Below are 14,219 nucleotides of genomic sequence, written 5' to 3'. Positions count from 1 at the left end.
TGGTCTTATATACTGCAATTAAATGACAATTTATGCATTTGGCAGACACTTCAATTGAAAGTGACTTACGTGCATTTAAGTACAGTACAGTAAATTACTTATCCTTTTAGACTGTGCACCAGGCGCACAAACTATTTTTCTAATCGTTAAACTAGCAAAAGAGCCTTAGTGCACTTGTGCCATGCACTTAGATCGTTAAAATAGGGCCTATTAAGTTTTGTGGCTCAAATGGAATATATGTGACATTATAATAGAAAAAGAAAGGTTTCAAAACCTTGTATCTGCTAATATATCCTTTACTTATAGATTAATGTTGTCGTAACCCAGCAGAAACTATGTTTGAAATGTTTAATTCTCTTCTTCACACACAGATGTAAATATTGTGACCGTTCATTCAGCATCTCCTCCAACCTACAGAGGCATGTTCGTAACATCCACAACAAAGAAAAGCCTTTCAAGTGTCACCTCTGCAATCGCTGCTTCGGTCAACAGACTAATCTGGACCGCCACTTAAAGAAACACGAGCATGAAAATATTCCAGGTAAAATGTATCTCCATTCTTATTTCATATAGTGGTTTAGGTTGACGTTTTCAATGGCTTCTTTAACCTGCTTTTGCATGATACTACATTCACACCACTAGGTGTCAGTATAAACTCAAGATTGTCACAATTAAACTGACTCATTATTATGTTTATGCATTTATCATTGTAGTGAGTCAGCAGTCCGGGATTCTCTCAAATTTAGGAACGAATATTTCTTCACCAAACTCTGAGTCTGACAATCATGCACTTTTAGATGAGAAGGAGGACTCATATTTCTCAGAAATTAGGAACTTCATATCAAATAGTGAGCTGAACCAGGCGTGTAGCTCCTCAGAGAAAAGGTAAGAGTATTCAGCATGGGCACACATGCATGCGTTGTTGCCCTAGCTTATAAAATATCTGAGCATGTATGTGTATTTTAGTTACCAAACTAGAAACAGATCTGTTCTGTAGTTAAATTAAGCCTTCTAATGGAGAACAGTGGTACTGCTTTACTCAGATCAGCTGTAAGTTCATCCTAAGCATTTGCACTGCTAGGACACTGTCTAGCAATGTCTGAATCAAAGTCAAATTATAGCTTATTTATTTTAATTCTGATCAGTTTTGAAAGCTGGATCGTATGTATAAAAAATGCCCATAAGAATTGTTATAAATGTTGACTTAAGTGTAAAAAAAATAGTTAACAGTAAGTTCTGTGCAAAAGTAAGAGACCTTTATCGGGAAACAAAAAGCAACTTTCCGTAAAATCTCATTTGGCTTTTTTAGGGCTAAAAGTGGCATAGACTGCTATAGACTACAGTAATGTTAACCAAAAATGTCTGCACTAACCCCTAACTTTATTCATGATTTCCCTAGAACTTTATAATTATTTTAATATTTAAACTGCATTATGTGTACATAAATTACAAATGACTGTACATGAATTTATTTGACACGATTTTGCACTATTTTAATTATGAGAAATAAATTGACGAATATGATGCTATTTAAATAAGTTAATTTAAGTAAATTAAATTAAGTTGATGTATCACATCATTCTTATTTGCACTCACATATGTTTTTTAAATAAATACGTTTGTAAACACTTTATTTACACTTGATTTAGAAAGAATACTTTGATGATCAGGCATGTTTTGTTTTATCAAATGCCTGCACTGTAAACTCAAATGCTGTCTTTACTTTAACAACCAAGTAAATAGTACTTAAAGTTTGTGTTTTGGACAGTTCACTTGATAAATCTTAGTTCATTCAACTTTTTGACCTATAAAATCCATGAACTTAAAAATACAAGTGTATCTAAAATTATGAGTGCAAAGTTCTGTGAGGAGTACCCATAATCCTTTGCACCTTATTATTTGGATTATTAATGTTTGATCAAAGAATAAGAACTGAAGATTTAAACAGTTGTTGTGGAGGTTTACTCTTTTATTATTGATACTTCCATAGTAGGAAAAAGGAATACTATGGAAGTAAATGGGGTCCACGAACGATTTTGTTACAAACATTTCTCAAAATATCTTCCTTTGTGTTCATCAGAACAAAGAAATGTATGCTTTTTGCTTTGCATTCTGAATATAAGTGGAACCAACATGAGAAAACTTTCCTCTATAAAGTGTTTCCTCTATTTTTAAGTGTTGGCTAACACTTAAAGGGATACTTCACTTTAAAATGAAATTCTGTCATCATTTACTCGTCTTCGTGTTGTTCTAAATTTGTATGAATTTCTTTTTTCTGATGAACACAAAAGGAGATATTTTCAGAAATGATGGTAAACACACAGCAGTAAGTGACCATAGACTTCCATAGTAGGAATTAAAAAATATGATGGGATTTAATGGGTACCGTCACCTGTGTGCTTACCATCATTTATCAAAACATTTTCTTAGTCATTTATCACAATACTTACAAAATATTTTTTTTCCTACTATGGAAGTCAATGGTCACTTACTGCTGTGTGTTTAGCATCATTTCTCAAAATATCTTATTTTGTGTTCATCAGAGAAAAAAAATTCATGAGGATGAGAAAATGATGACAGAATTTTCATTTTAAAGTGAACTATCCCTTTAATTAATATAAACCAAAAATAGCATGTTGATAATCCAAAGGAAGTATCATAGAATATAAGGCATTTGTCACAAATGATAAATCGAATATTAATGTCATTACAGGACAGAGCCGGATGAGGAGGACCATCCTCAGACTCACACTAATGCTGCCTCCAAACTGGAGGAAGAAGAGATAGAGGGAGATGATGAAGATGAGGAAGACTCATTGACAGAAAAGTCACAGGATGAGATTGCTTCCCCCGCCACTATGGTGCAGGGCACCTATGAAGACGATGAGGAACCAAGTTCGCTCCCTATGTCCTATGAACACACGCGCAGGTTAGTAAAAAAATCTGTTTATTTGACAGCCACTGAATACCCTTTGTAAGGCATTCACCTAAAAAACTTCCAACCAATTTAAGAAAAAGCTAGATTAATACAATAATAATAATAATAATAATAATATTTTTTTTTTGTAAAACGCACACCTAACTTGTCAAATGTCTTAAAATAACCACCAGAGGAATGTGGTAACCGTGGTATAAGCTGAATAATTGACTCCGGTCCTTTAAATTATTTAAAAATAATACACACCCGCAGTGTAACGGATTACCACCTTGGGTGTGACCTGTCTTCAATTATTCCTTATATATATATATATATATATATATATATATATATATATATATATATATTTTTTTTTTTTTTATATAGCCACATGATTTACAGTACCATTCAGGGGTGAACCGGATCACAAAACTTACATTTCGGATCACATTGTGTTTTTTGAGGCATGGATCAGATCATTTTTAGATCAGCAAAGATGGGTGGGAAATCTAATAAGAACAAATAAAAAAATTATAAAAAAAGAACAAAGTTAGACATTAAGTAAGGTCTAAAATTGGCATTATGTACAGAAATCGAATCAAATGAATAATAACACGGTTTTTATTGTATAAATTAAATATAATTATTATTTTTTAGATCTACAGAAGTGATTTTCTCTTTGTCTTTGGTTGTTTGATTAACATTAATGACACAGACTGGTTTCTGACTCTAATCTATGCATACACATAGACAGAAACAAATGTTTTATTAGGAAAAGGATTTTGAGGTCATTTTGTTTGTATGCATCCTGTAAAGAACAGAAAGATTCTATGTTCGCTTGTTTTTTGAAACGCGTCCCTCCGTGTGTGCACTATTGAGTGCACTTAAACGCGCACACGAATTCCAAGCTGCGCTTTGGGAAGAAGATGCAGCATAAACAGTCGCTCCACAAAGTGAAAATCACGTTGTTTTTCATTGCTCTATCCGCCAAATGTATTTTAATGGACTACAGTATGAGACACAGTAGCGCAACTCTCTCTAAAGTTTACATATCAAAAGTTCTGATCTTTGAAGAGCATAGGGATGATCACGTCTGATTAGAGTTGAACCGGTCACATTTAACTGCATGTGCGTCTGTTTGTACAGAAAACTGCTCACTTTAGCACCATTTTGTGGTTAAATTGTTTAAAATCACTTACGTGTTAACTTTTGCAAGCCTTTGAAACACGTGCAAATGATTAACTTTCCCTATTTAAGTTTGCGTATTAATCCGTGAATCGCGTGCGAGCTGAACCGTGGGTCGTAATCCAGTACACCCCTAGTAGCCTATCATTCAGTTTAGGGAATGTTTCTCATTCTTTTTTAATCTGAAGGAGTATACATACATAAAAAAATCTAAAATTATTTTTTGTAGACAAAAATATAATAGTACAGTTATTTTTATTCTATAGTTTTGATGAGTTAATTGTGATTGTAAAAAAAATACTAATAAAGAATGAGTAAGTGACCCTAAACCTTAGAACGATAGTGTATACTGGATATAATATATCACTGCCATAGTTCTGTTCCAAAACCAATTGAGCTACCCACTTATACACCATTTTAAGGCATGAGCACCCTTCATATAAAGCCTGTTCTAAAACCTAAAGTGCATATTTATGCTGACCTAAAAGATGTCTTCTGTTGGCCAGCAGTGCACATATCTCTTATGGCAATCCCATAATGCATTGTGACAACATGCAAAATAGTTCCAGAAAATAATCAACATGTAATGTTATCTTAGTGCTAGTAACCTGCTAAAATCACAAGTTGCATTTTTGGGGTGAAGCACAATAAAATCACTTATGAGAGTCCATTTTAGGATCTGCCTAGAGACAGACACCAAGGGAGCTTAACAGGTTTTGGAACAAAGCTTCTATGTACAGTAATAAAGGTTAATATTATTGTTTACAAAACTAAATGTTTTTAATTCTGTGATGCCTCATTTTCCATCATTCCACTAACAATAACACAACTAATCAGAAACTAGTCATCTTTCATGGATTGTTCATAAATTACCCTAAATGAAAAAAAACATTGACAGTTTAACACTGCTATACTGTCATTTTGCACCCATGTGATTATGGAATTGATTGTGTTGCATTTTTAAATTCACTTTTTTTTCTGTCTTCAACCTATACATTATTGCTTTTGGAATTTCACTAAAAAAGCAGCTAGATAGTGACATAATCGATATTTTGTGGCATATTTTCATTTAAAGAAAAGAAATGCTTCTTGCATTTTTACTGGCATAAAGGAACCCTGTTTTATATTGCATGGTCAAAGCGATGAGAGTTCTTGTCACCACATGCTCTGCCCGTGTGTTTTGTGCTAACATTCGTGTAAAGCCAATATTTTACTCTGGTACCCCTTACCATCTCATCCACTGCATGCTCCTCAAATGCTTTCATAGATTCCAGTTGTCGTTAGGCTAACTGAGGGTCCCCCTCCCCTGTCCAAACCCCTGGCCCCAAACCCTCCCTTTCCCGGCACAGGTGTATTGAGGAGAATGCAGGTGTGTTAGATCTGGAACCTCTGCCTGGTATCCCCAAAGGCCTGGAATTCCATAAGACCGGGGAGGAGCCGTGTAATATTAAAGACATTTTTAACACCTCAGTACAGTCGGAGACATTGAAAGAAACACTATTCAGGCAGGCTAAAACCCAGGTATGTGACTGTACCTGCTCCACAGAGTTTCTCTTATACCATGAAATAAGTCATTCCTGAAAGGACATATGTCAAAGAGCATGTTTTTATATAAAATATTTTTTTTCTTGGTTTTGCTTGTACAATAGCCAAGGCTTTCCCGACTATTCACGAACTGCAAGATTGCAAAACAAACCGCAATGCCTAATTAACAAATAAATTGATTGGGTTGTGTCAAATTGATAATAAACCATTTAAACATATTGATAATGATATTTTGGACTAAAAATATTTTAAATAAAGAACCTTATTATATTTAATTAATGCTTTTAACATTATTACATCATAAATCATTTGTATTTACTTTAATAAGTAAATAATTTGAGGTCAGGGAACCGTACAGGTTGGAAACCCATGCAATAGTAAAGTTATAATAATAACAAGCAACATGTAACTACATGTAACATTTCTGTAACCTAATCATTATCATTTTTTTTTTTTGTCACATATTTTTTTGTTACATTTTATTTTTACAACTCTTTGGAGTGGTTTCCCAGACAGGGATTGGACTAGTCCTAAACTAAAATAAATGTAAGAGCTGTCCAAACTGAAAACAACTTGCACTGACTTTGTTTTGCCACAAAATGCACACAGGTAATGTTTTTAGTAAGGCATGTTTGTTAAAACTAGTTATATTTCCTAATTTAACTAAGGCCTAGTCCTGGCTTAAGCTAATCTCTGTCTGGGAAACCACCACAAATTTATATAATTATATTATATAACAAAAAATCTACTAATTAAAATAATTGACTAACAATACTAGTGTTCTGTATTATTGCCTCATACTGTGTATTCAACATAAAATTGTCCTGTGGTCTCAACATTTTATGTTGTCTTATGTTAAAAGGAGTAGTTGACAAAATCTGCATCTAATGTATAAAAACAAAATCTTAAACCTATTGTAACATCTATTTTGGTGTTTTACAGAAGAAAAAAAATACAGTGTTGGGGCAACATTAGGAGTAGTAAATAATGACAGAAAGTTCCTTTAAAGTTTTGTTTATCGACAGGAAAATGTCTGCATGTTAAACTTAGTAATGTTAACAGTTTCTGGCTAACATAATAAGTAAAGTATTTAATATAACAATTCAACAGTTCAACTTTCATTATTTACTCGTAAAAAACTATATGCTTAATAAAAAATTAGATCCCCTTTGGGGATACTAGCGCTACATTCCCATAGGGAGGCCTTTGGAAATGCTTCTCCGTGGATTGCGTCTGAAGCGCACTTGTGTCAAATCAGCCAATGGTGTGTTGGAACATCATATGTGGGATGACGTTAGGACCAGAAAGCATAAAATTGCTTCCAGAAAACACAGTGTGTCTGTATGTGGTGTTTACGGGTGGGGACACTTACAAACTTTGTGTAGCCTGTTTAGGAGAGGAGCATGCCCGGTCAGCCCTAGAGGGGGCTGGCTACGTGCCTTTCAGTAAAATGGAAAAAAAACTTTTTAGCTCAATTTAGGGCAGTTGACTTGTGCTGCTGACAACACCACCAAGCCATCGCTAGAGCCATATGTTGTGTCTGTCAGCTCTGGTTGCCACAGAAAGTCACCTGTGGCTAAACCTCTCAGACATTAAAACAGCAGACAATGGGTTTCTCATGTCCCTCATGGGCTGGTGAGCGATTATGAAAGGCCAGTTGGCCTAGCCCTAATACAATTCCTTTAACACATAAAGCATCATCATCTGCGTGTCCGCATGGACAAAATGTCAGTGGGGCATTACATAAATCACCAGGGAGAGCTGCGATCACGCCAACTGCACATACTGGCGCATCGCGTCCTCCGGTGGCTCAGGACAAACTGTTCTCAACAGGGATATTGTATATCCCAGGGCATCAGAATTTGCGAGCAGACACCTTATCGAGGCAAGGGTTCTCTGGGTGTGGCTTTTGAGGGGGCAACACTAGTGATTCAGGTCTCTCAACTGAGGTTTTTGAGACAATCCTACAATCTGGAGCTCCTTTTTGTATCTTGTCTGTGAAGAGTGTAGGCTTGACCCAGTTAACTGTACTGGAGTTTCTGCAGGAACATTTTTCAGCAGGGTTAGCTCCCTCCACACTCAAGGTCTATGTAGTGGCTATTTCTGCCTACCACTCCCATTTAGGTGAGTGTTCTGTTGGTAGAGGCCATAAATAAGAGTTTGCTTTCTTTGTGTTACTCAGAGCCCTGCTTGTGTCCTGGACATTGTATTAGAAGGTCTTTCTATGGCACCCTCTGAGCCAATTGCGTCTGTCTCAGAGAAACTCCTAGCTATCACATCTCTTAAGAAAGTGGGAGATCTCTAAGCTCTTTCTGTATCCTTGGTGTGTCTTGAATTTGCACCAGGAATGGTTAAAGCTGTTCTATACCCTAGGCCAGGTTATGTTCCTAAGGTAGCTGCTAATGTCCCACGGCCCATTATCCTTTAGGCCTTCTGTCCTCCTCGGTTTAAAAAAGAGGATCAAAGAAGAACTTTGCTTGTCTAGTGTGACTACTGGGCACTTATGTCATAGGACTGCCCATTTAAGGAAATCCAAACAGTTGTGTTATTTGGTTCACCCGATAAGGGTGGTCCAGCAACCAAGCAAACGCTTTGCAATTGAATAGTTAGGGCTATCTCTTTGGCTTACCTTGGTTCTCTGAATGGCCCTCTCCTCTAGCCGTCAGGGTGCATTCAATCAGAGGTGTGGAAGCCTCTAAGGCCTTAGGCCCAATACCATTTCTTTGTCTTACCCCTGCCCCTTAGTTTTGCACATTAACGTTAGAGTGAGGCCCAACTGTGATAGCCCTTACTCTCACGTGAACAGGCAAAACTAAAGGGTAGGGGTAAGGGAAAGGGGTAAGACAGAGAAATGGGATAGGGCCTTAGGGTCTGGGGCTTCTGTTCAGGATGGTCCTCACATTTGTTCAATTAGTGCTCCTGCCATTGGAAGTCTGGCATTTTTGGTGTTTTGTTCCCAAAGTATCTCTATGGTATAGCTCGACTTCCTACAACAGTAACCTGCAGTGATGCAGTGTCTACCTTGCACACTCCCTGCGAGCTACTTGCTTCAGCCTTTCAAAGCTAACGCCGTATTTCAGGTGCCCTTTTATGCTTCCTGGTCCCTATGTTATCCTGTCTATTACGTTCTATCCAGTTACATCCGATTTACCAATAGAGCTTCAGACACAATCACGCAGAGGCGTTCCCAAAGCATCTCTAACCCTTTTTAACAATAGCTTAAAACTAGGTGCTAGAAGCCTTTGTGTTAGAGTCAACCATTTTTTAATCTAGACATGGATACAGTCAAGTTAATATGGATAGGGAATGACTTCACTGTCACACTAGCTTATCATATGGCTTTAGACAACAATTTTTATTGTGATTTTTGGTCATTTGGGTTTGCATCTAGCCACTACAATTTGTTGTTGTATAAAAACAGAACAGAATGAAGTGACAGTGAGTAAAAAAGTCAAAAATAATACATTGATGAAACTTGTTTTGGCTCTGAAATGTAACCTTCTTCCTTTCTCTTTAACTAGGCTTATGCAATGATGCTCTCGCTGTCTGAGAACAACACCCTGCATGCATCCTCACAGAACTCTTTGGATGCCTGGCTCAACATGGGAGGAGGCTCATCGGAAGCAAGCTCCTTTCACCCCCTTAACAACATCTAAAACAAAGAAAGATCCGAATAGTTAGATGGAGAAAGAGAGAAGGGGAAGACACGGACACAAAGAAGCTTCAAAACGGGCCTGTGAACCACCAGTATGCGTGTCAGGAGGAGTGGGCTGTAGAGGTAGCAGACTATATTGTTGAGTGAAACAGACACAGGAACCAGTCATAGATGGGAGATCTTCTTTCACGGCAGCAAACAAGAACGGCATCACTGAATTCCTGCTATACGGCATATTTAGTGTCTACAACTAACCACTATAGTTCTCTCCTCAGGAGCTCAATTCAAAGGGGACACTGCATTTGAATGACTCTAAAATCACCTCTCCACCTCATTTTTAATCATGCATTTAACACAGACTGTATAGTTTATTTAACATATTCCCGAAGACCCTGGTTCAAGTCCGAGATAACCGGACTTGTGGAGTTTGTCTGTTCTCCCTGTGTTGCTATGGGTGTCCTTCAGGTACTCCTATTTGTCGCACAGTTCTAAAACATGCTGATCTTCAGTTTAATTAAAGATTTCTAAATTGCCCATAGGTGTAGGTTAGCGTGTGGATGTCTTGTTAGTCCTGTAATGGACTGTCCACCTGTCCATTGCCTTGGCCTAAGATCAATAGGAGACAGGACTCACTGTGACCCCAAACAGGAATAAGCAGAATCGAGAATGGATGGGTGTTTCCGAACAGAAAGTTTGATCAACTTCTCAAGTTTAATATTAAGCACTTAAGCATAACCAACATCTAGAATGTTAACTTCCCCAAGAAAACGAGTGCTTTTTACAGTAAAAACCACTCTAATGTTTATGCTGGAAATCTTTGCCGTTTTTATTAACTCAGACAATTTTGTCACATCCCTTCAACAGTAAAATAAGAGCAGCATGTTTGTTTAGAGTGTATAGCATTATTATTGTTATGGTTAGTATTTTAGCTGTATACAGAAGTCCAGAAGGGTGTTTTAGGGTTAAATTATTCTTAAGTGATGGCAATTAGATATCTTACCTTCCCCTTTCTTTAATTTAGTATCTCTTTTGTATGTTTTTCCTTGACAAACAGTATTGTTTCTTTTCAAGTGCATATGTGCTTAAATGTTAATATAATTCACCCGTGAAGGACCAAATTTGTACAATATTGTTGTGTGATGTAAAAAATAAGTTAACATTTTTGTAGCAGAGTTTTGCGTGCCAAATAACTCCATTTTCTTTGACAATCATTTTTTTCCTGTCACTTCACTGTCAGTAGTTATTCTTCTGTTACTTTCATTTGATGAGTGTGTGTCTTTTATTTATTTTTCTTTTATTTTTTATGAAAAATGAAGAAAAATGGTTCACCCAATGTTTTAAAGGAATGAAATTACTGAAGATTGTGATTTTTTTGTTGTTGTTCTTTGGGAATAGAAAAAAATGGTTTTGCCAAAATCTGATTTAGAAAGCAATGCATTTCATTAATGAGCACATAATCTTAAGGCCAGTCTATTAAAGCATTTAGAAATGTAGGGTGATAAAAATGGCTGTCGTTTATAAAATATTACACGGTGTAACATCTTAATAATGCAAATGAAATGAATTAACAAGGATCTCTGCATGATTCAAAAGAAGAGCCATACAGTACTGTACACATAATATTGTAAATATTATAAACAGTAAGCATTTGAACCGACTAAATACGTTTTATGCATCACAGAAAAAAACTCCACAAGCGACAGGTGAGCAGCTCGACTCCACAGTTGTCCCGTTTCATGAACACACATGCGAAAACTCACCAAAACCAGAACTGTGAAGCCAGTAAATGAATCGTAAACAACTGATAAATAAAATGAATGTGTAGAGTAGATGAAATATTTGGGTAATCATCACTTCCTCAGAATGGAACGTTCTCTTGAATGTCTTTTAGGGTCAAGATTTTTTTAAACTTTTTATACATCACAAACTTCTTTCTTCTCTAATTTAGGGTTATTGCTTAAATTGCTAATATTGATCCTAACACAGATTATCTACCACTCAGAGAGTGCATTCTTGGAGGCGGAGCTTAAAGTGCACCCATGTTTGCCTAACACAAACTTATATTTGCCTAGTTCTTAAAACTGCATTTCTTGGACAGGCTGGTTGTTACAAGCACTTTAGCTTATGGGTCAACAAAGGCATATTATTAACACTAAAGTATAAAAGAGCTTTGTCAACTAGAATTGTCGGCTCTAAACAAGCCACATAAAATACTTTTACAGGCCCAAACACATGGAATTGGCTTGAACACACCGTGGACAAACTTGGGGCACTGTGATATTTTAATGCAACACCAGGTGGTGCTCTGCATTGTTTTAAAATGTATAAAACTGTATCTCGTTGCAGTTATTTTTTCAGACCTGGGTCAAAGCCTTGTTTGATGCATTAGAATGCTGGACATGTAATGAAATTAAAAGTACTGAGAAGGTCATGTCACTTACTACTGTACTTAGCAAAAGCTGATTGATGATAATGAATTGATCCATTGATTGTTAAAATCATCATGAACAAATGGTTAAAAATAAGCTTACAGTTGTTATTCTTAGCCCACTGTTACATTATAAACAAGTGTATCGTATTAAAAAAACTGATAAAATGATTCTCTACAAAGTGTATAGCTCTTCAAAAAAAAGAGAATTCATTTTAAACATGGGTTTCAAATAGATGGTGCTTGTTTAATTTGGATTTGAGTTATTATTGCTTATGTTTCTTAAAGATGTTGTGCATGACTTGTCTTATAGAGGTCATAATGGTGTCCATTTGTGAAATGTGTATCTTAAATTAAAAACAAAATGAATCAAAAAAACTATTATGAATTTGTAGCTGCACTTATTGTTCATGTGGTTAGGTTAGCAGGTTTCAAATGTTCTGTTTACTGCCTTACTATGGGGCAGATGCTTATTGAACTGAACAATATGCTTGTGGGTGAGAATTAATGACAAAATTTAAGGATTGTAGAATAATACTGAAATTCTAAAATTCTTTTTTAAGCTTGTGATTACTGAAGATGTACTTTAGAGCAATTTCAAGGACAAGACATGATTCTGATGTTAATTCTATAGAATAGATATGTATACCAAATGTAATCTTTGCAATGCTATGAAGAATTTATACATGAAATTGATATGCAATAAAACCTGTGTGCTTTTTATACGTTGTTGCTTTTATTGCACTCGTCACATCGTTCATGGACTGTATGTGTATATGTGTGTGCACGTCACAGATGACCTAACACCTTGTAATCCTTACTACAAAAATATTTGTATTATTAAATAATAGGGGTGTAGGGGTACAAAGAATTCACGGTTCAGTGCCTACCTCGGTTTTTAAGTCACAGTTTAGTTTAATTTCCGTACAGTAAGGGAGAAGAAAAGCAAATCATAAAATTACTTGGCATTTATTATTAACATCTGTGAAAATCAACAGTATACATATAAACAGATTACATATTTTAAACACAATTTTAAACAAAAAAAAAATGCTTTTTTGAAAATAAAATAAATAAAACATATGAGAAGAATGGAAACTGCATAAATGCGGCACGTGTTGAAATTCTTTAAAGGGCCGCTAACCTAGGTGTTTTCAGCAACATAAAAATAGTCTTAGGTATCCCCAGAATGTGTCTGTAAAGTTTCAGCTCACAATATATCACAGATATTTCATTATACATTGTTGAACATGACAATTTGTGGCTGCAATGAAAAACGCAATGTTTTGCTTGTGTTTCTTTAAATGCAAAGTTCACAAGTTCACACTTACAAATAAGTTAAAAGAATTAAATTTGTAAACGTATTTGGCGTGCTGTCTGGGGAGAGGGATCTGAGCAGGGAATGAGCCTGAAACACAGAGTATCCCCCCCTAAGGAAATTAGGTCAGAAAAGCCATTACAGCAGATTGAGTTGCATATTATTCGGTATCGTCAAAAATGCCTACTTACGTCGTGGGCTGTGAAAATCACACCAGGTCTTCCGTTAAGTTTTCACGATTCATGCAGAATCTCAAAAACAAAAAATACAACATCTGCGGCTGCAAGCAATTAACGTGCAGACTGGAACAATGCAAAGATCAAAGAGGCTTGTGTTTGTAGTGTTTACTTCATTTCAGGTAAGTCATCATTTTTCAGCCCTGTTTGATTAAGTTATAAAGCCTGGATGGTATGAACAGTTTGACCCAATGCTGCACGCGCACCCGATAGTCATTCAATGTTTACAAACCTTGAAGGGGTCTATTCAAAGTCTGCAACCTTCTAAGGAAGCGACCTTAAAAGGCGAGCACTCGGTCTTTGAAGGTGGCAGCCTCTAAAGTCCGCAACGAGAACTGAAACGGTCTAACCTTCGGAGAAACCATAATTTGGTTCACCTGCTGCACGTGTCAACAGCGCCTGTCAGCAGGACATAGCAGAGGCATTTCTGACTTATTAAAATAACTATGGAACCAGAAAAATATTAATTTTATTTTAGAAAATATGACACGTAGAATAAACTAATGAACAGTATATTAAATAAATCAACCTTAGAAATATACGCAACATTAACAGAATGATATTAGGCTACGTTCACATGGAAACGATCTGAAAAGAAAACGCAAAAGTGGCGTTGCGTTATTGTTACCAGCGGACTACTAATGTCCCTCAGTAAGTTCCACCTCGAGGAGGTCCCCAAAACATCCCAATGACCAAACACACAAAGCAGGTAAGTAAAGGTTAAAACAAACTTTATTTAAATTATTTAAAACTATGATAGGGGTGGGGAAGGGGAAACTAAAATAATCCTTCTTCTGCCTCTCAGCTGGATCTTGCAGAAGGGGAGAGGGCCAGGTGCCAGAGGCAGGGGCACGACTAAGGGGGAGACAGGGGGACGGAGCTCCTTCTGTTTTGTCTCTTGAACCCCTGGCGCCCTCCTCTTCTCCTGGAGGCAG

The 14,219-nt window shown here is 36.4% G+C and overlaps 1 protein-coding gene across 1 annotated transcript in view; it reads left to right on the top strand.

The window, feature by feature from the left end:
- The window catches only part of prdm16 (PR domain containing 16), a 251,254-nt gene extending 240,459 nt beyond the window's left edge, over positions 1 to 10,795 (top strand). Inside the window, exons 13-17 of the mRNA XM_073867477.1 lie at positions 372 to 541; positions 714 to 885; positions 2,714 to 2,929; positions 5,452 to 5,623; positions 9,169 to 10,795. Of these exons, the coding sequence (XP_073723578.1) occupies positions 372 to 541; positions 714 to 885; positions 2,714 to 2,929; positions 5,452 to 5,623; positions 9,169 to 9,303 (865 nt within the window). The 3' untranslated portion in view covers positions 9,304 to 10,795. The remainder of the gene's footprint in view (positions 1 to 371; positions 542 to 713; positions 886 to 2,713; positions 2,930 to 5,451; positions 5,624 to 9,168) is intronic.
- The last annotated feature ends 3,424 nt before the right edge of the window (positions 10,796 to 14,219 follow it).

The sequence above is a fragment of the Misgurnus anguillicaudatus genome, chromosome 5 (assembly GCF_027580225.2).
Source record: "Misgurnus anguillicaudatus chromosome 5, ASM2758022v2, whole genome shotgun sequence".
Lineage (NCBI taxonomy): Eukaryota > Metazoa > Chordata > Actinopteri > Cypriniformes > Cobitidae > Misgurnus > Misgurnus anguillicaudatus.
Note: the sequence above shows the minus strand (reverse complement) of the source record. Positions and strands in the feature narration are given on the sequence as shown.